The 24,815-nt window shown below is 53.2% G+C and overlaps 2 protein-coding genes across 2 annotated transcripts in view; one reads left to right on the forward strand and one right to left on the reverse strand.

Moving 5' to 3' along the window:
- The first annotated feature begins 10,508 nt into the window (after positions 1 to 10,508).
- LOC142845466 (3-ketoacyl-CoA thiolase B, peroxisomal-like) lies at positions 10,509 to 19,672 on the forward strand. Its single transcript, XM_075964200.1, has 12 exons — positions 10,509 to 10,752; positions 10,886 to 10,979; positions 11,822 to 11,879; positions 13,383 to 13,462; positions 14,243 to 14,285; positions 16,092 to 16,190; positions 17,151 to 17,231; positions 17,943 to 18,133; positions 18,283 to 18,462; positions 18,722 to 18,777; positions 18,862 to 19,007; positions 19,328 to 19,672. Exons 1-12 carry the CDS (start codon positions 10,582 to 10,584, stop codon positions 19,401 to 19,403), a joined length of 1,275 nt encoding a protein of 424 aa, XP_075820315.1. The 5' UTR covers positions 10,509 to 10,581; the 3' UTR covers positions 19,404 to 19,672.
- The window catches only part of Dlec1 (DLEC1 cilia and flagella associated protein), a 41,504-nt gene continuing 36,182 nt past the window's right edge, over positions 19,494 to 24,815 (reverse strand). Inside the window, exons 28-37 of the mRNA XM_075964190.1 lie at positions 23,111 to 23,313; positions 22,920 to 23,030; positions 22,699 to 22,824; positions 22,486 to 22,580; positions 22,263 to 22,347; positions 21,937 to 22,128; positions 21,260 to 21,421; positions 20,410 to 20,563; positions 20,020 to 20,143; positions 19,494 to 19,927 (exon numbers count right to left, since the gene is read on the reverse strand). Coding sequence (XP_075820305.1) covers positions 19,804 to 19,927; positions 20,020 to 20,143; positions 20,410 to 20,563; positions 21,260 to 21,421; positions 21,937 to 22,128; positions 22,263 to 22,347; positions 22,486 to 22,580; positions 22,699 to 22,824; positions 22,920 to 23,030; positions 23,111 to 23,313 — 1,376 coding nt within the window. The 3' untranslated portion in view covers positions 19,494 to 19,803. The remainder of the gene's footprint in view (positions 19,928 to 20,019; positions 20,144 to 20,409; positions 20,564 to 21,259; positions 21,422 to 21,936; positions 22,129 to 22,262; positions 22,348 to 22,485; positions 22,581 to 22,698; positions 22,825 to 22,919; positions 23,031 to 23,110; positions 23,314 to 24,815) is intronic.

Consider the following 24,815-nt stretch of genomic DNA (forward strand, 5'->3'; position numbering starts at 1 on the left):
GAATCAGACTCTGTCTTTAATATATAAAAGTATGGGCTGGAGAGATGGCTCAGAGGTAAAGAGTGCTGGCTGATCTTCCGCAGGTCCTGAGTTCAATTCCTAGCAGCCACATGGTGGCTCACAACCATCTGTATTGAGATCTTGTGCCCTCTTCTGGCCTGCAGGCATACAAAGAGGCTGAACACTGTGTACGCAATAAATAAACAAATCTTTAAAAAAGATATAAAAGTACATAATATAACAAATAAATTAAAGAGTAAGATAAAATGATAAATATAAAATTAAAATACAAATTTTGAAAGGGATAGGACTCATTGAGAGCTCCTGAGTCCAAGCATTTGCCACCCATGCCAAAAGGATTTCATGTTTCTGGGCAACTCTAGTTACCTATCCAGAGACAGTCATGTAACAGAAGCAGGCACAGTCACGCTTTTGCCGCTCATTCTCCACCATGAGAATAATATTTCAAAGTTCAAGCTACAGAGACGTGTACATAGACGATAGAGGGAGCCGGGCACGCTTAGGAAGCTCCAGCGAGAGTGGGAGGTGTAGCAAGCTTTGGGGTGGCTAGTGGTCCCTCGGGGTGAGGGGGGATGCCTGGTGCCGTTTGGTAGGCCCGGCGAAGCAGGTTGCCAGGTTTCAGAGCTGCTGAGTAGCGTTTCTCCCTAATGTAAGGGACACATGACCTTCAGGGCCCAGGACCCACTTGGTACCGTGTTCATCCTGCCAACTGGCGGGTGCCATTAAGTCTTCCAGTGGCCCTCAGTGCAGGCCACACAACCAGTAAGCCAACTCCGGTTCTCTGCACCCCCACAGGCAGTACAGAGAGAAATTCCATTAATGCAACAACAAAACTGACCATAAAGACCCGGCTAGAGTCGGCAAGGGAGGGGGGCGACTGACAGGAAGGGCAAGTGGCCAGGATAGAGGACCCGAACTGAATGCTTCCTGGTTTGAGAGCCCTCGAACACTAACAGCACCATGAGAAGTCTCATGGTGTCAGCAGTGGCTAAGACCTCGTGAAATGCTCTCAAATATCCACGGACCCGAGTCACCTGGCCCCTTTTATAGATGAGCACACTGGGTTCCTAGGAAGTGAGGAAGCTGCAGATTCTCAGCTTAGACTCCGAATTGGCAGTCTGGTCCCAGACTCTCCAGTTAGATGGTGATTGGGTTGTTGTGTGTCCAAGGTCCAGGCCTTTGGAATCTAGGTGCACAGACCATAGCCTTTGAGTAACTCACAGTTCCGGCCCCTCTGACACCTCAGGTCACCATGCCTGCCGTTCTCCAGTAAGACAGGAGCACAACAGACAGCAAAGGGCAGGCTGGCTGTGGCTCTTGGCTACCACAGTCCCTGCATGTGGACTTTGGCTATCTTCCAACTGGACCCGCCAGAGAGCAGCAAGGACCTCCAGACAAGAAACACAGAGCATCTAAGACACAGTGGGGGCCCATGAGAACCTGAGCTGCTAGCTCCAGAGCCTGCCAATACTTTCCTCGGCTGTCCTCCAGCTCGAGGTACCCCTGACTTGGGGAAAAACACCCTGCCCTTCTTCGAGGCACTGCCAAATTCAGAGCCTTGGGGACTTGTCCAAACTTTAAAATTCTTTTCACCCCCAGAAATGGACATCTTACCATGGCTGTGGTGTGCAGTCAACCCAGCAGCCCCAGCTCATGCCACGCTTTGCAGGAATCTGCCAGATGGTGAGCCCCGATGAGCACCTGATGGGCCCCTAATTCTCTTACGTATTGCCATCACCTTCTACAGAACCACATTGTCATCCAGCAGCTCCCGAGCAAAGATCCACCTGTGAGGCTGGGGTGCTCACCATAGGATGCCTCTGTAGCTGCCAGTCCAACAGACAAGGAACCCTGAAAACACTGGGGCCGGATGGTCCTCTGAGCGGGAAGCCTGAGATCTCGGGGAAGCCATGCACTAAGGGTAAGAGGCGGTTTGGGCAGAGTGTAGCTGGGGCCAGGAGTTCTCCGTGAAGTTAGATGGGCAGTGAGGAGAAATGGAAGATGGAGATGCAGGCAGATGGAGGAAAAGCCAGGGTGAAAACGTGGAGCAGGAACTGCAGAGGTAGGCAGCAGAGAGACGGGGAGACTGCTCCCATCTCCAGAGCTTCCTCTTCCTGTCCTGACACCAGCCAGCACTGCTGTTCATCCTGGTCCATGGGGCAGCAAGGAGGTGGGGATGGGGGTGGGGGTGGAGGTGGTTGAATTACTGCTTCTTCCGGGTCAAGATGCCCAGGTCCTCTTGGACTCCCCTTCCCCCACTCATTGTTCTGTCCCAGAGATCTGAAAAGCAAACAGGCCGGGAGTTCAGGGTTGTGTAACAGGCGAGGGGACGCACTACTCAGTGTGGTTATTTACCCGATGTGCAAGGCCAGAGTCCATACTTTCACAAGGAAAGCAGCAGGCTCACCTTGGTTGAAAAAAACAGACTACAGAGGGCCTTTGCTCTAGTTTTGAAGCCCTGGGTGCTTGGCTGTGGGCCTGGTAACACCCCGTCTAAGTAGGGGAAAGGTTGGACCACAGGAGCAGATTCCTGCTCGGGTCACAGTGGACACCCCAACAGCTGGAACCATGAACTGCCTCAGAAATGGGGCTATCCACACAGTGATGGCCCTGGTCCAAGGCCAGATCATGTCACTCACAGACAGAAAAGACTACCTTACAGCTGTATGACCCAGAGAGGACGTATTCTAGATGTTTCCTTAGGGCACGTTCTCTGGAAGGCAGGCTGGGTTGAGACTGGAGGCCGAGGATGGGGCGCCAGGCACACACTGGCTGTGAGTGTCATCTCCATCTCTCCCACTGAAACACTCGGCCCATCTTAGCCAGTGCAGACTGGTCAAGTGAGCTGCCCTTCTGGGTGGCACGGAGCCTCTGGGGAACTAGTGTGAAGTTGGGCGGGTAGGGAGGCAGGGAGGATCTGGGAGGAGTTGGGGGGACAGAAAGGAATATGATCAAAATAACTATGAAAAAAAAATAAATGAGAAAGTCCAAGGGGTTAAAACACTAAATTAAAAAAAATTCAAGGGATTTTCAGGGAGTAAAATAAGGATATTACCAGTTTTAACTGATCTTAACAGAATGACTTTCTTAATAGGACTCGGAACTCGAGAAGGTTCCAGGGCTTTAGACTGGGTGAGAAAACTACTCAGTCTGTCTAAAGAACACTCTTCTGTATGAATGTCTCTTATCACACAAAAATATTTAGAATAAAAAAAGTTTTTTAAAAAAAACACAAGGCTTTTTCCCTTTTAAAAAGAAAACAAAGGAAAATCTGCACAATAATGAAAAATGTACACAAAATTAGATTAATGTAAACAAAAATAAAAATTTAATGACTAAAACACTAGAAAGAGCTAACAGAATGGGGTTATGGGCAGCGAACGTGGTTTTGAAAGTGTACAAACTCATCCAGTACTCCCCATACACATGAAGCCCTGAGTTCGAATTCTGGTTCTCATATAGTAACAAGGCAAGGGGGCATGGAGGCATGGAGGTACTGGGGACACGAAGACACTGGGGGCACGGAGACGTGGACCTAAAGTCCTAATACCAGGATGTAGTGACTGGATCCCCGTCTAGCCAAGATGCACAAGCACCTGCATAAATCACACACACACACACACACACACACACACACACACAGAGAGAGAGAGAGAGAGAGAGAGAGAGAGAGAGAGAGAGAGAGAGAGAAGAATGCTCTTTTCCTGAGATCCTTCAATGTGCCACGGCAGGGAGCAAGCCATGTCGTGCCAGACCTGAGGGAGTCACCTGATAGATGACATTTTGTCTTTTATGATGCTGTTATATCACAAAGTTCAAGGGGTAAGGATGGGGGAGGAAATTAGGTCAAAGATCAATGCTCTGAATTCAGGTCCTATCGCTCCTGCAAAGTTACTGGGCCTCAGTCTTTCCTTTTAAAAAAACCAGGGGCAGGACTAAAAGAGATTTATGTTTATTTGTTTATATATAGTTGGAAACAGTGATTGACTCTAGTTTAAAATTTTAAAGTTTTAAAATTTATTATCTTGAGACTGGCTGTCATAAGCAGTCTTCAGATGCCCATGTCATGGAGGATAACCTCCAGGTTCTGACCCTTCCCAGCCTTCCACCCCCTGATGCCTGGTTAGGAGCAAGTGCGCACTACCACACCTCATTTATGCGGCGCTGGAGATAAACCAGCACTTGGGCATGCTAAGCAAACACTCTACCAGTAACTACAGTGCCATTCCTCAGATCAGTTATTCTCAACCTGTGGGTCACAACCCCTTTGGGAGGCTGAAAGAGCCTTCACAGGGATCGCATATCAGAGATCCTGCTTATTAGATATTTACATTGTGACGCATAACAGTAGCAAAGTTACAGTTATGAAGTAACAAATAAGAGTTTTATGGTTGGAGTCAGCACAGCATGAAGCGTTACGAAGGTTGAGAACCACTGCCGTAGAATGAATTGTGGGAACCCCTCTGCCAGGGAGCACAATGCACTCAGCCTTGAAGTACACACAGCTGATGAGCACAATCAGGAGGTGGCAGAGTGAACAGAAGATTTGCTTTCCACACCACCCAGGATCCCTTCCAAAGCCAGGACAGACATGCTTGAACACAGGAAACCACGGGACGCCTTGATGCAGAGGGCCACACATTCCTGGTCCCGCCTGTTCTCAGGATGTTGCTTTATAAATAACACGCCTTCAACGCCAGATGACCAAGCTCCTGGGGCTGGGCCAGAGAGGTTAGCAGTGTAATGAGATTATTTATTAGGAGCAAAGGCGACTGTAGGACACCTATGGGAATGACTCACCCTGACTTTTGTATTTTGGTTCTTTTTCTGAGCAAGCCCTTGTTAGGAACAAGGAACAACAAACCACTTGAAGCTGTGTTTATAGTTATTTAAGGTAACAACAGTCTCTTCCCTGTCAGTCACAGATACTCATGCCTACTGGGCAGCACCTGTCTTCTGTCCTGATGGCTGCACCTGTCTTCTGTCCTGTTGGGTGCACCTGTCTTCTGTCCTGATGGCAGCACCTGTCTTCTGTCCTGATGGCTGCACCTGTCTTCTGTCCTGATGGCTGTACTTGTCTTCTGTCCTGCTGGGCAGCACCTGTCTTCTGTCCTGCTGGGCAGCACCTGTCTTCTGTCCTGATGGCTGCACCTGTCTTCTGTCCTGTTGGGCGCACCTGTCTTCTGTCCTGTTGGGCGCACCTGTCTTCTGTCCTGCTGGGCAGCACTTGTCTTCTGTCCTGATGGGCGCACCTGTCTTCTGTCCTGTTGGGCGCACCTGTCTTCTGTCCTGTTGGGCGCACCTGTCTTCTGTCCTGATGGGCGCACCTGTCTTCTGTCCTGATGGGCGCACCTGTCTTCTGTCCTGATGGCTGCACCTGTCTTCTGTCCTGTTGGGCGCACCTGTCTTCTGTCCTGATGGGCAGCACCTGTCTTCTGTCTTGTTGGGCGCACCTGTCTTCTGTCCTGCTGGGCAGCACCTGTCTTCTGTCCTGTTGAGCGCACCTGTCTTCTGTCCTGATGGGCGCACCTGTCTTCTGTCCTGTTGGGCGCATCTGTCTTCTGTCCTGTTGGGCGCACCTGTCTTCTGTCCTGCTGGGCAGCACTTGTCTTCTGTCCTGATGGGCGCACCTGTCTTCTGTCCTGTTGGGCAGTGCCTATCTTCTGTCCTGTTGGGCGCACCTGTCTTCTGTCCTGTTGGGCGCACCTGTCTTCTGTCCTGCTGGGCAGCACTTGTCTTCTGTCCTGATGGGCGCACCTGTCTTCTGTCCTGTTGGGCAGTGCCTGTCTTCTGTCCTGTTGGGCAGTGCCTGTCTTCTGTCCTGATGGCTGCACCTGTCTTCTGTCCTGATGGGCAGCGCCTGTCACATCATGGGGCTGGAAAACTCATCTTTCCTCAAGAATGCTGCTCCTAGAATGTTCTAGCAGCACTAGGCATTTAGAATGCCCACTTCCTGAGAGCCTTGCTTTCCATTAAACTTTGTGTCAGTGGAGGAAGGATAGGCAGGGTCTAATGTAGTGTAGGCTGGTTTTAAAGTTGAAAAGTCGGTGAGATAACCTTGAACTTCAGATCCTCCTGCCTTCACCTCCCAAGTATGGCTCACCGTGCTTGGCTTTTCAATCAAACGAATAGAGAATTTCAGTGAGAGATTGTCTGAATCACATTCGCCGGTGGATATATCCATAGGGAATAGTCTTGTGTTGACCCATGCGGGAAGATCTACAGCCCACTGTAAGTGGAACCACTCCCTAGGCAGGGGATCTTGTATGTTACAAGTAGAGAGGGTGCTAAGCACATGTAAGAATGGATGAATTTGCTCCTGTCTGCTCCTGACTGTGGGTGTGATATGACCAGCTTTTTTTTAAAAAAATTATCTATTTATTTATTATGTATACAATGTTCTGTCTGCATGCCTGCAGACCAGAAAAATGGTGCCAGATCTCATTACAAATGGTTGTGAACCACCATGTGGTTGCTAAAAATTGAACTCAGGACCTCTGGAAGAGCAGCCAGTGCCCTGAACTGCTGAGTCACCTCTCCGACCCTGTGACCAGCTGTTTTAAGCTCCTGCTTCCATGGCCCCTTGCTGCGATGGAATGTAGTCTGGAGTCGGAAGATAAATGAATAAACCCTTTCTCCACACAGCTGTCTCATCAGGGTATTTTCACCACAGCAACAGAGATGAGGCTAAGACAGCACCTGAGGAACAACAGCCAAGGCTGACCTGTGGCTATCACGTGCATTCCCACATATACATACACACCTGACACACCGTGCACACGCACAACTAATACATCCATATACACATACACAGAAAGAAAAGCAATGCGCCTCAAGCATACAGAAGACTCTGAAAATGGTAAAGACAAGGATAAAGAGAGATGTAAAAAGGAGGAGGAGAAAACATGATGATGAGGGAAAATTTTAAAATCACATATAAAATAAATATAAAATAATAATGAGCTGACTCAATACTGAACGAGAAAAGGAGGCATACCTTCCCATAGAACACAGAGGGCAAACTCAGGAAGTCTGATGAATCCTGTACAAAGATGTTTTTATAAATAAAAGAGGTTGGACAAAAAAATATATCACTTTTTTTAATGCTTCAAAGAATACCACTTAGAAAGTGAGAAGTTGAGGACTGGCAAAATGGCTCCGTGGTACAGGCACTTGTTGGGCAACCCTGATAACCTGAATTCTATTCCTGGGTCCCTCAGTGAAAAGAGAAATGAGTCCTGGTGATTGTCCTCCGACTTCCCTAGGTGTGCTGTGGCATGCACACACGCACATTCACACACACTATAATATATAAAATAATAAAAAATTAAAAGAAAATGCAAAATTGGGGCTAGAAATATAGCTTAGTTGTTTGAATGCTTGCCTAGCATACACGAAATCCTGGGTTCTGACCCCCAGCATTAAATAATCAGGGTGTGGTGGTACAAATTCTGGTCTGTGTGCTGTGAATATATTTTATCACCACTGGTTAATAAAGAAACTGCCTTGGGCCTATGGAAGGACAGAATAAAGGCAGGCGGGGAATCTGAATAGAGATAGAGGAGAAAGTAGGTGGAGTCTGGGAGACGCCAAGTAGCTACCTAAAGAGACAGATGCCTGTTACAGAGAGGGGCCTGCTTGTTTGTCCCAGCCACCAGGCTAGCTTAGCCCCAAAATAACCACACAGAAACTGTATTAATTACATCACTGCTTGGCCCATTGGCTCTAGTTTCTTATTGGCTAGTTCTTACATCTTAATTTAACACATTTCTATTAATCTGTGTATTGCCACGTGGCAGTGTCTTACCAGGTAAAATTCTAACTGGTGTCCACCTCAGGCAGAAGATCCATGGCTTCTCCTCTGACACTGCTTTCTTCCTCTCAGCATTCAGTTCTGTTTTCCACGCCTACCTAAGTTCTGCCCTATCAAAATGCCAAGGCAGGTTCTTTATTCATTAACCAATAAAAGCAACATATAAACAGAAGGACCTCCTACACCAGGTACCAGAATGCCAGAACCTTATCAGGTAGGCCACAGCCTCACGGCGACACACAGATTAATAGAAATGGGTTAATTTAAAAGGTAAGAGTTAGCTAGAAATATGCATAAGCTATTGGCCAAACAGTGTTATGATTAATAGAGTTCCTGTGTGATTATTGTGGGTCTGGGCAGCTGGGAAATGAATGAGCAGTCTCTGTCTATAAGCCCCAGCACTCAGAAGGCAGAAGTTCAAGACTATTATCAATTATATATACAGATCAAGGCTAGCCCCAAGATACGTGAAACATTGTCTCAAAAAACAAAACAAAAAACAAGTGAACCGTTCAGTCTTTGGAAAGACAATTCCCCTCACAGCAGCCAGAAGGACATGGAGTGTGGACCCAGGGGTCCTCCTACAGCTGTGTTGGGTCTTTGGAGCTTGTAGTTGTACCATCTCCTCTGTCCTGTATCCTATCCCCCTGCCAGCCCTCCTGCCTTCCACCCCATTTTCTTGGAGTCTGCAGTTCTTTGCACCTGTGTTAGGACGGGAGACTCCCACACTTCCTTTTGAGGTCTCTGGAGCCAGCGAGGGAGCACTCAGAAATGATCTTTGAGATCCACTATCCCTGATGTGTAGGAGGGTGTGCCTGTACTTCTGCTGTTGTTCACATCTCTCTGCCCTTGCTCAACACAGAGTATGCAACATTTTGACATTGGGTCATGGCATTGTCATCTATGATGACACTCAGCCTTCATGTCATCAAGTTACCAAAGAAAACACAAAATCTCATTTCTTTTCATGCCTTAGATAAGCTTGTGATTTTTGTCTTGGGCAGTAAATATGCCTATTCTTGCCCTGGCGCAAGCAATCAGTGGGCTGTTGGGTGGACATGTGTCCTTCCTGGGCTTCTAAGAGGTTCACAAAGGCCAGCAATGGAAGATGGTGGGGAGGGCACAGGGAGGAGGCACCTGCAGCTTGCCCTCTGGTGTCTCTAAAGAGCCTAGGAGCCTGCTCCGAGGAAAGCAGGGAGGCAGGCTGTGCCTTTGGCGATGGTGATAGGAAAGCTAGATCTGCCTTCAAGAGGCAGAGACTTTCTTTCTCTCGCACTCCCTCATATATATATATATATGTGTGTGTGTGTGTGTGTGTGTGTGTGTGTGTGTGTGTGTGTGTGTGTGTGTTGGTATGTGGACATGTGCTCAAGTGTATGTGAACATGTGTGTGCAGGTGAATGTGCATGTGTGTGCACACGCAGGTGGAGACCAGAGGGAAATGTTGGGTGCCGTCCAGGATGACTAGAGACATCCTCTCCACTTTGTTTTCTGAGGCCAGGTTTCTTACTGAGCCTGGCTCTCAGCAATTTGATTGGTCCAGCTGGGTAGTTAGCCCAGAGGAGCTGCCGCCTGCCCCACCTGAGCACAAAGGGTCTTGGGCTGCTGTGGAGCCTGACCAGCATTGCTGTCTGCACTGGGGATCTGCTCTCTGCCCTCAGGCTTGTGGGCCAAGCACCTTACTCATGAGCCCTCTCCCAGTTTCCCCTCCTTTTGTGTTCTGGGATCTCTTGGGGTTTGAGAAAAATTCTGTGATAGCCATGTTTTTGCCTGACATGTCACTGTGGTTGAGCAGACCCTGTCTTGCTCTTTAAGTGGGCACCGGGTTCTACCCCCAGGGAGCCCTGATTGATTCCTTTGATGGGAAGTCATTGATAAGCTCATGTGTCAGTCTCGGCAGGCTCCTTTTGCCTTCGTAGATACCTCTGCTGGGGGGGGGGGGCGGGACGGGACTGCAGGGTGTTCAGGACTAATGAGGGCATCCCAAACAGGTGTACAGAAGTGTTACGACCTGCAGACCACGCTCAGAGGCCTTTGAACCCCTTCAGTGCTTGATCAAAAGGGTGTTTTGTTTTGTTCCTGCTGTCTAGGAATCCAAAACTGTCCAAGAAGAGGACTGGGAATCTCAAGCTTGGGTCCAGGGACCCAGGAGAGAAAAGAGCCAATTAAGACGACAGGAATCAGAGTCGGGACCTCCAATTCCATCCATAGTGGGAAGCTGTTGCCATGGTCCCAGAACCTCCTGCCTTTTGCCTGACGTTGTGCATAGGCCATGCTTTGGAGGATGGAATCCTGGCTTATGCCCAGAAACCCAGAAGACTTTTGAGGTCCTGCCTCCAATGTTGACTGCAAAATGCTGTGAAAGACAGGAAAGTTCCAGTTTACACTTCTGGGAGAGGCTTCAAAAATGTGCACAAAATTTAAAATATATATATGAAGCAAATTCTTATTTTGTAGCCCAGACTGGCCTTGAACTTACGCCGCACTCTCTTGCACCATCACAGGGGTATGTGGATGAACTATCAAAAAGAGGGGTTTTGGAGTTCCTTGACCTGGCTTTGAGAAGCCAGGAGGTTGTGGTGGAGTGACTGCAGGAAGACTCCTCTTTTGATTGGTTGCAGAAGGGGTAGGCGGGACTTGTGAAAAATTTAAAGCTCAAACTGGCCCTGCCCTCCTGCAAGCACGGTTTTTTATCCCCTTGGTTCTGCACCCAGAGCCCAGGCAAATCTTCAGGACCCACCTCCGTGATGCATCGACTGCAGGTAGTGCTGGGACACTTGGCCGGCAGGCCCGAGTCGAGCTCCGCGCTGCAAGCCGCACCCTGCTCCGCGGGCTTTCCGCAGGCCTCGGCCTCCGACGTGGTGGTGGTGCACGGACGGCGCACCCCCATCGGCCGTTCGGGCCGCGGCGGCTTTAAGGTGAGACCCCTCCTACGGGCGAGGGTCGCAGAAGGCGGCCAGTGCTATCTTGCCCGCTGGACTACGGTGACCGCAAAGTCCCCGGGTGGGGATGCGGGAGCTGGGCTCACTGCCTCTGCGCTTCGCCCTGCAGGACACCACCCCAGACGAGCTTCTGTCGGCTGTGTTGACCGCGGTTCTCCAGGACGTGAACCTCAGGCCTGAGCAGCTGGGAGACATCTCCGTGGGTGAGCTCACCTGCCAGGCCCGCGCCGGGCACTCCTCGCCCTCCCTCCCGGGGCCCTTCTCTCTACAACACAGACTTGAGTTTACTGAGGGCAAGGGCTGGACCACAGAGAGATCTGAATGAAACTGCTCCTAACAGCCAGCCTTCAACCTAGAACCTTGGGCGCCCCCTCGAGGCACATCTGCCCACTAAGTGGACATGGAAAAGCAGGAAGGCCCTGAGATAGATGCTCTAAAGCCCAGATATTCCTGGAGACTCCAGGAGGTGGGAGGTCACGGTTCTTCACCTACACTGACATTCTGTCTGTCAGCCCGGCTACAGGTGTAGACAGGGTTCACCTGGCCCTGCCCTAACCCCCGCTTTTCCCTGAATTAGAACAACATCGTGTAGGACATGGGGATGCCAGCCTGTTCCTCCTCCCGCGGTGACACAGGGCTTGGGGGAGGACACTTGGGGAGGCTAGCCATTGCAGACTCGCTTCCCTCCCCCACAGCCCTACTTCCCTCAGCTCAAGGCTCTGCACTGTGCCTCTTACCCTAGAGGCGCTCTCCTGTTGCCAGGCGAGCAGGCCACCTGCCCAGCTTGCTGATGTGGAGGAGCATGCCTTGGCACGCATGCGGGAGGCCCTCCAGCGCTGGGCTGCTGGGTGACGGGCGGTTGGTAGCTGGCTCCTCGTTCCTCAAGCTCAGCCACCACAGCTCACATGAACCTCTCTGCAGAAGCCTTAGATTCCTGGAGAGATCTGCAATGTCTCCTTTCTGGGACATCTTTTTTTACCTTAGGCTTCAGGACAACCCCCCCCCCCCCCCCCCCGGCACTGAGTAAGGGTTCTTCTGTCCACAGGCAATGTGCTTTTGCCAGGGGCCGGAGCCGTTACAGCACGCATCGCCCAGTTCCTGAGGTAATCTTTCCCATTCTGCCTCGAATTGTCCACCATGACTGCTGGGGGTTCTGGTGCTGGAGTGTGAAGTGGAAGATCGGGCTGGAAGAAGATATTGAGGCAACCAGAGGACATTGAACTCTGTCCTGTGACTGTAACCTTTTCCCTACTTAAAGGGGGTGTGTCACTGGGCCGACGGCCAAGGCACCCAGGGCTTGGGGACTGGGGCAGAGCAGTGGCCTAGATTTTAAACAAAGCTGACTTAACAGAGACCCTTTAGTGGGTGGAATCACATGACCAGGACCGGGCAGTGTATGTCTCCCCTCTCAGGTGAGCATCTGGAAGTCCAGGCTTGGCCCGTCATCAGTGGCTGGGGGTGGTATAGCATGGGGTGGGGAAGAGCCCTGGTCCTCCCAAGACTGCAACCAGTGGTTCTTTCACTGCCACTTGGGGACTGGGGGCCTCTTTCTCTCAGTCCTTGCTGCGTGGGCTGGAAATAATAGCAACACTGGCCAGTGGCAGAGTGACTGGCAACTTAGGGTCAGACTCGGCCTGGGGTTCAAGCTCTCCACGCCTCTCACCAGTAGGGCCGGAGACTCTTGACTCCAATCAGCTGGTTCAGTGGTCCACGGGCTGTCTGCCTGCTTCTCTCTTCCCTCTGCCCATTCTGCCCCCATGGAGTGCTGGCCAAGCCAGCTCTCCTTGCCCTGGCTAAACCCTACCCAAATATACCCAAGCTCTCAGGCTTTAAGTGGTGTAGTTCTTGCTCAGCACATGGCCTCGTTCCTTCCTAAAGTGTGGCTTTGGCATGAGGCCCTACTGTTTGATTCTCTCTGTGTGTTGGTGTGTCCACTAAACTCAGTCAGTGCTCTTGGTGCCTGCACACCAGAACCGTCCTAATTCCTATGTGCTTGTTCTCTGGGGTTCTTGGTGTGTCAGTCAAGGGCCTGGGATGGATGTTCCTAGGTCTTTGCCACATTGGAAGGCAGCTCCAATAGCCTGAATGATTGAACCCGGGGCACCCCAGAGCAAGGAGTGGAAGAATGAACATGCCAGTGGGGAAACAGTCCAGAGAGGAGAAAACTGGACACATTGGGCCAACTCTGTGGTTACTAGGCAGGCCAAGGGATGGGGCTGAATGGCAGTCCAATGTTGGCATGCAGCTGTTGTGCTCTAGCCCAGCCATAGACCCACTTCTTTATCCTGAGGGGTCCAAGAAATGGCTGGTGGAGGAAGGAGATGGCCTGTGGCCCACAACATTGTCTGTGATGGGAACTGTAGGACAGGTGAGGGTGTGCCTGGGGGCTGTGGGGAGTCAGGAACTGTGCAGACAGGTGTGCTCAGCATCCACTTCTGCAAATATGGAGCTGCGCCCGTGGGGGCAGGCGCCCGTGGGGGCAGGCTTCCCCATTGTTCTGATCTGTGCACACACTGCTGGGGCTCTCACGGGGCCCAGAAGTGTAGTGGGCTTCCTGTGAGACACTGTCACGTCCAGGGCTGACTGCCATTTTCCTGCTATTTCAGTGGCATTCCAGAGACAGTACCTTCGTCTACCGTCAACAGACAGTGTTCATCGGGGCTGCAAGCAGTGGCCAACATCGCTGGTGAGTTGTGATTGCTGGTTGCACAGGAGTGGACCCTGTCCTTGGTCTTTGCCCCTCAGGACCCTAGGCAGAGAGGAGTGGAGGAACACCCATTGCCACACCCTGTTGTGGAGTATGTGTGAAGTCTGTTTATGCTCTGGGATATTACTTTAACTGTGCAAAGGTGTGTTACCTTTGTTTCTGCTTCATTTGTTAATTATATAAAGTGTTTCACCTGCCTAGGGTACCTGATTGACCTAATAAAAAGCTGAATGGCCAATAGCTTATCAGAGAGAGAGAAAGAGAGATAGGTGGGGCTGGCAGGTGGGGAGAATTAATAGGAGAAATGTAGGCTCAAGAGAAGAAGAGGAAAAGAAAAGGAGAACAGGAAGGAGAGAGAGATGCCTGTGGCAAGAAGCCAGGCAAGTGCCAGCCTGCCAGACTCTGGAATAAGCAGTGAAAGTAAGACATACAAAAAAAAAAAAGAAAGAAAGAAAGGAAGGAAGGAAGAAGGAAGCCCCGAGGCAAAGGGTAGATAAAGAGAAACAGGTTAATTTAAATTAAAAGAGCTAACCAGAAATGAGCCTAAGATAGGCCAAGTATTCAAAACTAATAAAAGTCTCTGTGTCATGATTTGGAAGCTGAGTTGCTTGGTACAACACCCCAAATCTTTTCTGGGTGCTCCTAGATCTTCTGTGAGGCTTTGATGACTGTACCCCGAGAGCAGGGAGGGAACGGGCTGTGCTGCTCCAGGGCAGGCCCACTCTGGCCAAGGATGGTTATGAAGTGCTTTTGTTGCAGGTGGCATCAGAAATGGGTCTTATGACATTGGCATGGCCTGTGGGTAAGATAGTCTTCCTGCCGGACCTGATTAACCCATGCAATTAATCAAACTAATCTTCCTCTCCTCAGCCATGGTTCTCCCTGCCCACCGCAGCAGCTCACTGGGCTGGACTCATACAGATGCAGCCTAGTTGTTGTTGAAGCTATGAGCGTAGTTGTCTCTTTCATTCTTTCTTGCAAATCTGATTGTCACCTTGAAAATCTGCAGCACTTGGACTTTGCCTGTTGTGCTGGCTGATTTCCTATGCTCCCGAGGGAGGTGGCAGAGCAGGATCACTTGCCAGGGACATTTGCTTATAATATAAACATTCATCTTCCCAGCCTGTTGCCTTGTCTGCCACTCTAACACCAAGGGAGAAATTCCATCTGAGACTCTGTTCTGAGGGACATGGTGAGACCTCTGCTCACTGTCTCCTCCATGCAGACTGCCCCTTTGTTTCTGCCTCTGGGGAAAAGGGCTCCAGAAGTTACACCTGACGGTGGATCCAGGAAGGAACATCCGCTGTTGGAAGAGAGCCTAGGCGTGCCTGGAAGCTAGCCTTGGCAGGCTTTGGAGTGAGCTGCCCCAGGTTCTGTAGAAGAGCTTTGATAGGAAGCATTGCTAGGTCCGGGCTGCCTGCGCTGGGTTTTCCTGACCCATGTGTTAAAGTCCACAAACAGGGACTATGGTAGGCAAGGGTCACAGTCATCTCCTGTGTCCATAGCGAGAACAGCAGCTGTGGTGGCCTGAGGGGACAGGAAGGGGCTCCACGAGGTCCTCAGGATTCTAGTCCCAGGCAGGTCGAGGACCATAGTGCCGGAGACAAAGCAGCTGTGCCTGGGGGGTGCCCACATCACCTGACCAGCCCCTAGCTTCTGAGAGTGCAGCTTGCCCAGGATTGAGCTGTCGAGTTGGGTTCACGCTGGTGACCATGACCAGTTTCCTCCTTGCCAGGCCTTCACATCCTCACCCAACCTCAGCTCTGTGGACGCTGTAGAATGATTAGGTAGAGACACAACTACTCCTGTGTGATTCAATCACACTGTAGACAGGTTCTCATGCCTAAACAGGATCCAGACAACAGCCAGGGCTGTAATCCCAGCTGAAGCAAGGGGATTCATGAGCAGGGCCCGCTGGAGCTACTTAAAATCTGGGACTGAGACTGTCTAGCAAGATTCTGTCTCAAAATGAGACTAAGAAGAAAATTAAGGCCAAGAGATAAGCATAGCAATGTAGTGCGCATGTGAGGTCCTGTAACTAGCACCCGGTCCTCCCAAAAACAACAGAAAGGGTTCATGTTATGCCCAAGTTGGGGAGAACTTAGCCAGGGCTGCTGGTCATCATTTGACCTCATGGCCACCTCCCCAGCAATGTCTGGTCCCTCTGCATGGACCACCCGGTCTTTTTCTCGGCCATCCCACCTACTTGCCAATCGACGCAGACCAGGGCTTTCTTTGATGTAAACTTAGTGTTCGTCATGTCTTGCTTCTCTCTCTGACTCGGGGACACTAAGGCTGCTGAATCAGGCTGATTTGATATGTCCTGCATTAGAGGGACAACCAGAAGGTCATCCCTGGGAACCACTGCTCACTTAACTCAGCAATGCACCATACAGCAGGACCCCAGAGCTGGGTCTGGGTCTGGGACAGTGCTGTCTGGGGCTGGAGGGAAAAATGGCTCGGCCACTGCAATCCCTGCTCGCTGGCCAGGTACCTGCTGCATGCCTGGAGGGATCTCTCGCTATTTATTGCCCAGTACTTGCCACACAGCTGGCCATCCCTGGGGCTTCTTATTAGGTAGGGCTGAGAGCTCACTCCTCTTCCTCAGGGTGGAGTCCATGACCATGTCTGAGAGAGGCAACTTTAGGAACATTTCTTCACGCCTGCTGGAGAACGAGAAGGCCAGAGACTGCCTGATTCCTATGGGGTGAGTGTCCACAGGTGGCTCTGTGTATGTGCCCGTGTGCATGAACGCACATGTGTGCATGCGTGTGCATGTGTGCGTGTGTGTGCCCATTCACCACTCTGTCCTCAACCAGAGACCATGGGATTTTCCCCTCTGTGGCTGGTAATGCCTGGCCTCGAACCCTTCACCTCCGTCCTTTGAGTACCATGTACCTGATCAGCAGGGACTGGGTATGGACTGACACAATCCTTGGCTTTCCTTTCTTTAAACGCTTGAGTCCTCTCTGAGCCCCTTAGTATCCAAACATTTCCCATGTTTCCCCTCCCCCACCCCAAGGTGCCCAGGCACAAGGAGGATGGTGCCAGATGTCCCGCCAAACCCCTGTTGAGAAGGATGTGGGGAGCGCTGAAGTTCTGAACACGCTTAGGGGGACTCAGGCCTCTGAGATGTAGCCTGGGAAATTGTTCTCTACACCTCTGTCAGCTACAGTCATATCTGTGATCTCTGGACTTTGCCAACATCCAGGGGCAGGGATCCCTGGTTGCACAGCCATACAGAGAAAAGCTTGCAGTGGGCGGTGATCTGGCTTTGTCCAGATCCTCTCTCCAGAGGCAGCTTGGAGACATAGGAGAAGTTGACCAAGTGTGGCCAGTTAGTGCGCCCAGCATGTCCTCTGGTCCGCTCCTGGGGATGCCACTGGGTAGGAGGCCATGCCTTCTGCAGGCCTCACACACAGGCTGTTGGCCCCCTATAAAGAATGTTTCCTTTGGTATGTGCCTCTGAGGATTTGACCAGCGGGGTGCTCCTCACTAAGACTAGACAGGAGTACCACCTTCTGAGAACTTACCTCTGTCCCTGGGGCAGGGACTAGATATCCTACCTCTGACCCGGATGCCCAGAGGTGCAAGTGTAGGCCTTCAATACGGCCCTGGCCCTCAGGCCAGCAGACCCATAGCCTCCTGCTTTGCTGTTTGTGTCTAGGATAACCTCGGAGAATGTGGCCGAGCGGTTTGGCATTTCACGGCAGAAGCAGGATGCCTTTGCTCTGGCCTCCCAGCAGAAGTGAGTACGGCTGGGGTGGGCTATTGATGGGGTGGAGAGTAGTCTCAGCTGGGGCTGTCAGGATGGCACAACAGTGTTGGCTAGCCTCATGCCTCTGGGTGGGAGGTGGGAACGTTTCACTGTTGGGTAGGTCTTCCCAGTCCTTTTTAACTATACACTCTGAGGTCTGAGTGTCCTCTCCCAAGCAGGACCTCAGCCCCTCCCCCACTCTGTTCTTTGGGACATAAGGCATAGGACCCTGTTCTGACCGACATGGTGGTCACTGGTGATACTTAAGCCTGGAGTATGCTAGTCTTCCTAGCATAAGAGGCAGATCTGGGCCTGGAGTGGTGACCTCAGGCTGCCATTCAAGAAAACCAGAGCCTCAGGCCTGCGGGAAGCACCAGCATTATTGTGAAAGAGCTCACTGAGCAGGCTGAATGGCCAATGCATAGAGAACGCTGAACAGAAGGGCGCCTCTGCGTATCCTGCTCTCTGTTGGGATGGGATGCAATGAAGAATCTGGGCATGCCTCTCCCTCTCGGAGGAAAGTGGTGTCCTGAGAAACCCTCAGCAGTCTCTCACAGCTCCATCGGGGGAGTGTGAGGGTGCACAGCAGTCCCTGGGTTGGAACAGCCAGGGGCTGTGTGTCTTGCTGAGTTAGCAAAGGCCAAGCAAAGGCAAGAAAAGACTATAATCTGGCCTGAGATTTGCTGTCCATGGTGCTGGCAGGGCCGCGAGAGCCCAGAGCAGGGGCTGTTTTCGAGCTGAGATCGTGCCTGTGACAACCACAGTCCTTGATGACAAGGGCGACAAGAAAACCATCACGGTGTCCCAGGATGAGGGCGTCCGTCCCAGCACCACCATGGAGGGCCTGGCCAAGCTGAAGCCGGCCTTCAAGGATGGAGGCTCTACCACAGCTGGTGAGCGTGGGCCGGGAATAGGACTGATGGAGGTGACCAGTTCTTCTCTGAGACGTGGAGCTGACCAGGCCCCTTAGCAAGGTGACGGTGGAGGGCTGGCTCTCTTCAGCTCAGTCTGAGGCCTCCTCATCTCACCCTTCCTCCCCTAGGAAACTCCAGTCAGGTGAGTGATGGAGCAGCTGCCGTCCTGCTGGCCCGGAGGTCCAAGGCTGAAGAACTGGGCCTTCCCATCCTTGGGGTCCTGCGGTCCTATGCAGTGGTCGGCGTCCCTCCTGACATCATGGGCATCGGTCCTGCCTATGCCATCCCTGCAGCCTTGCAGAAAGCAGGTGAGCGGCCCCTTCTCATCCTGTACCTGGACCCCTTGTTACCTGTATCTGGGACTAGGGTGTGCTGGGTTTGACCTGTGGGTGCTCTGGAATGGAGGTGGGTCAGGCTAGCACCCCACAGCCAAGGCCTCCCTACCATACCATTGGGACCCACACGCCTGGCACACAGTAGACCACAACAGCTGTGCTTGGGGTGGAGCCCAGAGGAAATCCAGAGTCCCGCCATGACTGTCAGCTCTGCTCTGTATCTTGCCTGCAGGGCTGACTGTGAATGACATAGACGTCTTTGAGATCAATGAGGCCTTTGCCAGTCAGGTGAGCCAGGGTGTCTGGTGGGAACAATTGGGCCCATGGTTCAGAGCAGATGGAGGCTCCAGCCATTGCTCTGGCTCCTTCCAGGCCCTCTACTGTGTGGAGAAGCTGGGAATTCCTGCAGAGAAGGTGAACCCCCTGGGGGGTGCAATAGCCCTGGGCCACCCCCTGGGCTGCACCGGTGCAAGGCAGGTCATCACGCTTCTCAATGAACTGAAGCGCCGTGGGAAACGGTAAGGCTGCTCCTTGTGGAGTGGTGTGGGGGTGTTGGAGCTGGGGTGTCTGATGGCTGGGGCCTGGGGAGGTGAGTGCGCACGCATGCACAGGTATTCTGATATAGGGATGGAGGGGTGAGACCTGCCTTCCTGGTGGCTTGCTTAAAAGGCAGCATAACCTGTGGAAGTGTCTGTCGCCTGGCTGTGTGTCTGTCCACGGCTCAGTTCCCACAGATCTGCTCTGCTCATCTGTCCATGAGCCCTTGGTGCTGCAGCTCTGCCTGGTGAGGGCACGGCTTGGGCAGACGCCGCACAGCCAACGCAGGCTCTTTCCCCAGGGCTTATGGAGTGGTGTCCATGTGCATCGGGACAGGGATGGGAGCCGCTGCTGTCTTTGAATACCCTGGGTACTGAAGCCCTGACTGCGGGCACTGCCCAGAGAGTCCTACAGTGGTGGCCAGAGGGGGACTCTACAGAAGCCATCTGCACGGGACACTGAGCACTGGAGGGTGTATCACAGCACTTTAATCTAGATAATGTGATCGTCGCAATATGGGGACAATTGGGCATCGGGTCATCCAGTCTGGTCCTCTCAACTGGACTGCAGGACCGCATGTATTTCTGTGGGACAGTGGCCTCGTGAACGATGGTTATGATGGGCAAAGTAAATGTGTCTTATCTGATTCCGTGTCAGCCATTTCACTCCCAGTCCAGCTCTTGCTTTGCCGGAATCTGTGGCCCATCTTCCTAGTGATGGTGATCATAGTCACCCAGCTGGTGGCCTATGCTGGTTAGCCCTGGAGACAGCAGAGCCTCAGAACTGGTGGGGTATCACATATCTCTCGTCGTAAGAGCCTCGGCCCCGCAACCGCAGGGTGCAAGGCTTCTCACTCAGCACCCCTTCCACCACCAGCGTGGATTCGTACAGCAGGCTGCTCCTGGGGTATGGAGGGGGGGGGGAAGGTTAGGCAGTGCCGGCCAGTGCCCAGGCCCCATGGGCGGTGTCCCAGAGGCAGGAAGCAGCTCTTACCTAGGATTAAAGAAGACCTCAAGGGGGATGGAAACTGGGGGTGCATTGGTGGGTCGGGCCTCCAGCAGGCCACTGCCTGGGGAGACCCCAAAGGCATTATCCTCCCTGGCTGGTTCCTCCTGTCCTACACCGAGAAGAAAAGAGGCCATACATGGGTGCAGGCTGCTCCAGACATTGTCCCCGAGACCAGACCAGTCTCTCAGGTGTCACCTCTGGTCCTCCCAGCAACCCAGGACAGGGCAGCCGGAAACTGGAGGACTGGTGGACTCCATGAGTGTCCGGTGCCACCAGCCCTGGGAAGCCAGTCTACATGGACAGGACGCTACTGTCTTTCTTAGGGGTCTTGCTCGGGCCCATCGAGGAGCAGCAGAATGTGGGGTGACAACGTACCCATTATCACTGTCCAGTAGCTCAGGCAGTTGCTGAGGTTCGTGAGGTAGACCTCCCGGGTGTGTGGCTGGTTCACGAAGCAGGTCCCGAAGTCTACCCAGCTGGTGGACAGCTGCAGAGCTGGCACAGCCACGAGAGCCCGCAGGGGCACCTCCTGGAGCCCAAGCCCGTGTCTCAGTGAGGGACACAGGGAAACCCACCTCCCCCGAGTACTGACACTTCTCAACAGAGCTGGGGTACAGGACGGTGGGCAACCAGGGGTTTGGCACTGCCACCCAAGCCAGGCAGGTGGAATCCGGCAGGGCCAGGGGACACCCTCGGCTTCTCCACCAACCTTCCTCCCATGGTCAGTCAGCCGTCCGACATCCATCACCTTCCCTCCTCCCATGGGGTTCATCAGACCCTGAGCCAAGTCCCCCAGAAGTTCACGAATCACTCAGGCACTGGCGTGGTCAGCTTCACTATGGCCCCCGGCCCTGCCAGTTTCCAGACCGCAGGCCTCCACTACCCTCCTCTACTCCTGGTCCCTCTGTCATCCCACAAGGTCTACACGTTAGCTCTCTGCTTGCATCCTCAGCTTGACTCCCTCGGCTCCATACTGACCTGTGTGTGACCCGCTCAGTGACACTCTAAGCTCTAGGGAGCCAGGCAGTGTCCCTCACGGCTTCCTCGGTGCTCACTGTCCCACCAATCATCCCTACCCTAGGTCTCTCTGTGTCATTTCCAGGCTTCACCGGCCACCTCCTCCAGGGAGCACCCTGGATTTTCCCCTCCAGCCCGTCACCCATGGGACAGGGTGTCGTATTCCTCCCCAGGGGGTGGAATTGGCAGGAGGACGCCCAGCACGTGCCTGGAAGGTCTGGTTGGTGAAGCCCAGGAGCAGATTCCCTGTGAACACCATCTGTTTCTCTCCGCCCTCGCTCTGCTGAATGTCCACTCCGGGCAGCATCTGGTCAGCTGGGAGCTTCTGGTAGGACAGCAGCTCCAGGGAGAGGGAGAAGGACACATCCACCTGAGCGGGTGTGGACACGGTGTCACCCCAGGTTGCTGAAGGCAGGTAGCCTGCCTGTCCAGCCGGGTCCTGTCCAACCCCCAGTTTATGGGGCTTGTGGAGTCCAGAGTGGCCCCGCTGCCCAGCACATGGCTCAGCAGTGCCCCCGCGTGGAGCATGTGGTTTCCATGCCCTGTACATATCTGTTGTGTGTGCAGCACCTGGCACATGAGAAGGGAGGGAGCGTGGTGTGAAGCGGGGACGCTCACCAGTGTGCCCTGGCCTCCACCCGGCCGTTGGCAGCGGTCCATAGGGACACACACTGGCGGGTCTGGACAAGATTCTGGGATGTATGTGGTATGTGCAGTAGGTTCATCTGTGTGTAACCTGTGCAGAGGGACTCGGTGTGTCGAAAGGGACATGTCTGGGGCATGCACCTACGACTGTCCATTCGTACCCGGTGCTCAGATGTGAGCAGGACATGGGTGTGTGTTGCCTGTGGAGTGGGGGTAGAGATGGTGAGCCCCTGCACTGACCAGCATGTTCTCCTGTGGGCGGAGGGCCAGCTGCGGGCCCGAGGAGGCCATCTCCCCTTCACACTGCTGCTGGTGACTGGCCCCACTTTGAGAAATGAAGAAGGGCCTTGAGAGCAGGACCCGGAAGTAGTGCAGGATTTCCGTAGTGTTGATCAGTTTCAGATGGCGGGTGGTAAGCCGGTCACTCAGCACCTGGGGCCACGGGAGGAGGGGGTGGGCATGGTCCTCAGGCTGGGACTCTGGGAAAAGGACTCATGACTTGAAGGACCCCCAGGCACATGGGAGGTCCAAGTCCTTTGGCTGGTGCAGGGTGACATCACACTCACCCCACAGCAGGGATCTTTCGGGATGAGGTCGCTGGCCTGGCACCGGAAGTCCAAGTAGCCACTGCTGTCCAGCTTGGTGTCCAGCCTGAAGAGCGACAGACACCGCTCAAGCAGCCAGGATCCGGGTCCCGCAACATCCCGTCCCTGGCCCTGTCCTTTGACTCTAGAGTGAGGTTCCTCTCTCCAGGAGATGGGGGCAGGGAGGGAGATCCACTGGACTCACTGTGCCCGCCTCACATAGCCATTCAGCTCCAGTCTCAGGGGGCCCACGGCGAAGTCCTGAAGGCGGCGCATTCGGCCTGGAATCTCTCTCTCGGACTGCAGAGCCCAATCCATCAGAGGTCACTGGTGGTCCCCGGGGGGCTGAGCAGGCAGTGTGACTCCCAGGGGGAGAGGAGCTGGCCATGGCACCCTCACCCCGGGTGGGAAGGCTCACCTCCTTATCCAAACTCATGAAGCCCAGGGCGTAGCCGGTACACTCCACCTTGTGTAGAATGTCAAGGCCGAGCACCATGGGTGTGAAGGAGATGTAGAGGGTGCGGTGGCTGCCCGCCGGGATGACCTGGTAGGAACACGGTAGCCTCGGCGCTGTCCCGTGTTCACCAGCGGGCCTGCCGGGGCAGCTCCATCAGAGAGCGCCCACCCCAGCCTACTCACCACCTGCTTGGGGCTGATATGGTACATGTTGGCAGAGGGCATCCCCTCGTGCCCCTGCAGGATGACTGAGATGATCTGCTCTTGGGCCTTGGCACCGCTACTGCAGTTACCCTGTTACCGATGAGACCCTGAGGTTCATGTGGGCTCAGCTGACCTGGGCCACATCTCACACGCCCCGTACCCCTGCTCACCGATGAGGGGACTGCATGGCTAGACACTGACGCATTGGAGAGACATGGGGACGCTGTTGAGCTGCCTTCAGAGGTCTCAGGGCACACGAGCTCGTTCCCGGCTTGGTCCCGCAGTGGGAAGAGTGGCCCATAAAACACAAGCAGCTCCAGCAGCTGGTCCTCCTTTTCCTCTGGGATGTAGGTCTCCCAGTCCAGGCGGATGTCTGGGGGAAGCAAGGAGGACAAAGGAGAGTGGGTGGTCCTCCCCTGGCTTCCACCTCCCTAGAATCCCGTTCTCATGGTGGAGGGGGCCCTTGCTGTTTTTATAATGCCATAGTTCTAGAAAGTAGTTCTTGGCGATGGGTAGCGGACTCAGTTGCTCAAGTGCTTGCTGTGTGCGCTGGTTTGTCTTTGTCAACGTCCCAAACTAGAGGTGCCTGGGAAGAGGGGACCCCAGTTGAGAAACAGCCCCCATCAGTTTGGCCTATGGGCATGTCTATGGAACATTTTCTTGATTAATAATTTATGTGGGAGGGCCCAGTCCGCTATGTGCAAGGTCGTCACTGGACAAGTAGTCCTGAGTTGTATAAGAACACAGGTTGAATAAGCCAAGAGGAGGAAGCCTGTAAGCAGTGCCCCTCCACAGTCTCTGCCTCCAGGTTCCTGCCTTGAGTTTCTGCCCTGCCTTTGCTTGGTAATGGACTGTGAGCTGTTGTGTGAAATAAACCTGTTCCTTCCCAAGTGGATTTTTCTTTCCATGCATTTTATCAAAGCAGCTGAACGCCATCTAGACACACTGTGGACACATGAGGACTTGAGTCTGGACCAGATCACTTGAAAAGCCTGGTATGGTAGCACACGCTTGTAACCCCAGCCCTGAGGAGACAGAGGCAGCCCTGGGAATGCTGAGCCAGTCTGGGCATCCTGGTGAGTCCTGGGACAGTGACAGACCCTGTTTCAAGCAGCAAGGTGGGTGGCACCTGAAGAGCCAAGGAAGCACCCAAGGCTGTCTTCTGGCTTCTCCGCACGTGGGCACCCATACACATCAACACGCGCATGCGACAGACGCATACAGGAACATAAGCGGTTCTCTGCAGGCTTCTTGGCACCTGGCTCAGTTACCTGATGTCCTCGTGGTTGGTCACAAGACCAGTCTTCATATCCAAGTCCCTGAACCTAGGATCTCCTGACTTCCTGCAGTTTCCTGTCCCTTTGATTTCTGTCTGATGGTTGACCCTCCAAGTCCCACACCCTCCATTCCACACCCATCCATCGACCCTGGTCTGTTTTCACTTCCTCCCCAAGTCCCCAAATCAAGCTAACCTTCTTGGCCATCTTCCTAGCAACTCTCTACCTCCCTTGGTACCTCATCCTTCTACCCACAAGGCAAAGCCCAACTCTGGATGAAGCAACTGCATCCCTCAATAGCACTGGGTAAGTCCTCCAAGCTGAAGAGAGTGTACCCCCATTGCTCCCCCACCTGGGCTGCCACACTGCCCTCTTTCCCAGGCACCTGCTCTCCTCTGATGCCTCCTATGTGAGCCACCACGCCCACCGGTGGCTTCACTTTGTCTGCCGACTCGTACCTGCCTGCAAATCTGCTCCCACCCAGCAGTGACCCGCCAAGCACGGAGCCCCTCTGTCCTCTGCCTGTCTGTGCACCCTACCTGGCTGTTCCTAACCGCTCTTAAGCTAGTTCAGACCTCTCCCACCATGCAAACGCTTC

The sequence above is a fragment of the Microtus pennsylvanicus genome, chromosome 3 (assembly GCF_037038515.1).
Source record: "Microtus pennsylvanicus isolate mMicPen1 chromosome 3, mMicPen1.hap1, whole genome shotgun sequence".
NCBI lineage: Eukaryota > Metazoa > Chordata > Mammalia > Rodentia > Cricetidae > Microtus > Microtus pennsylvanicus.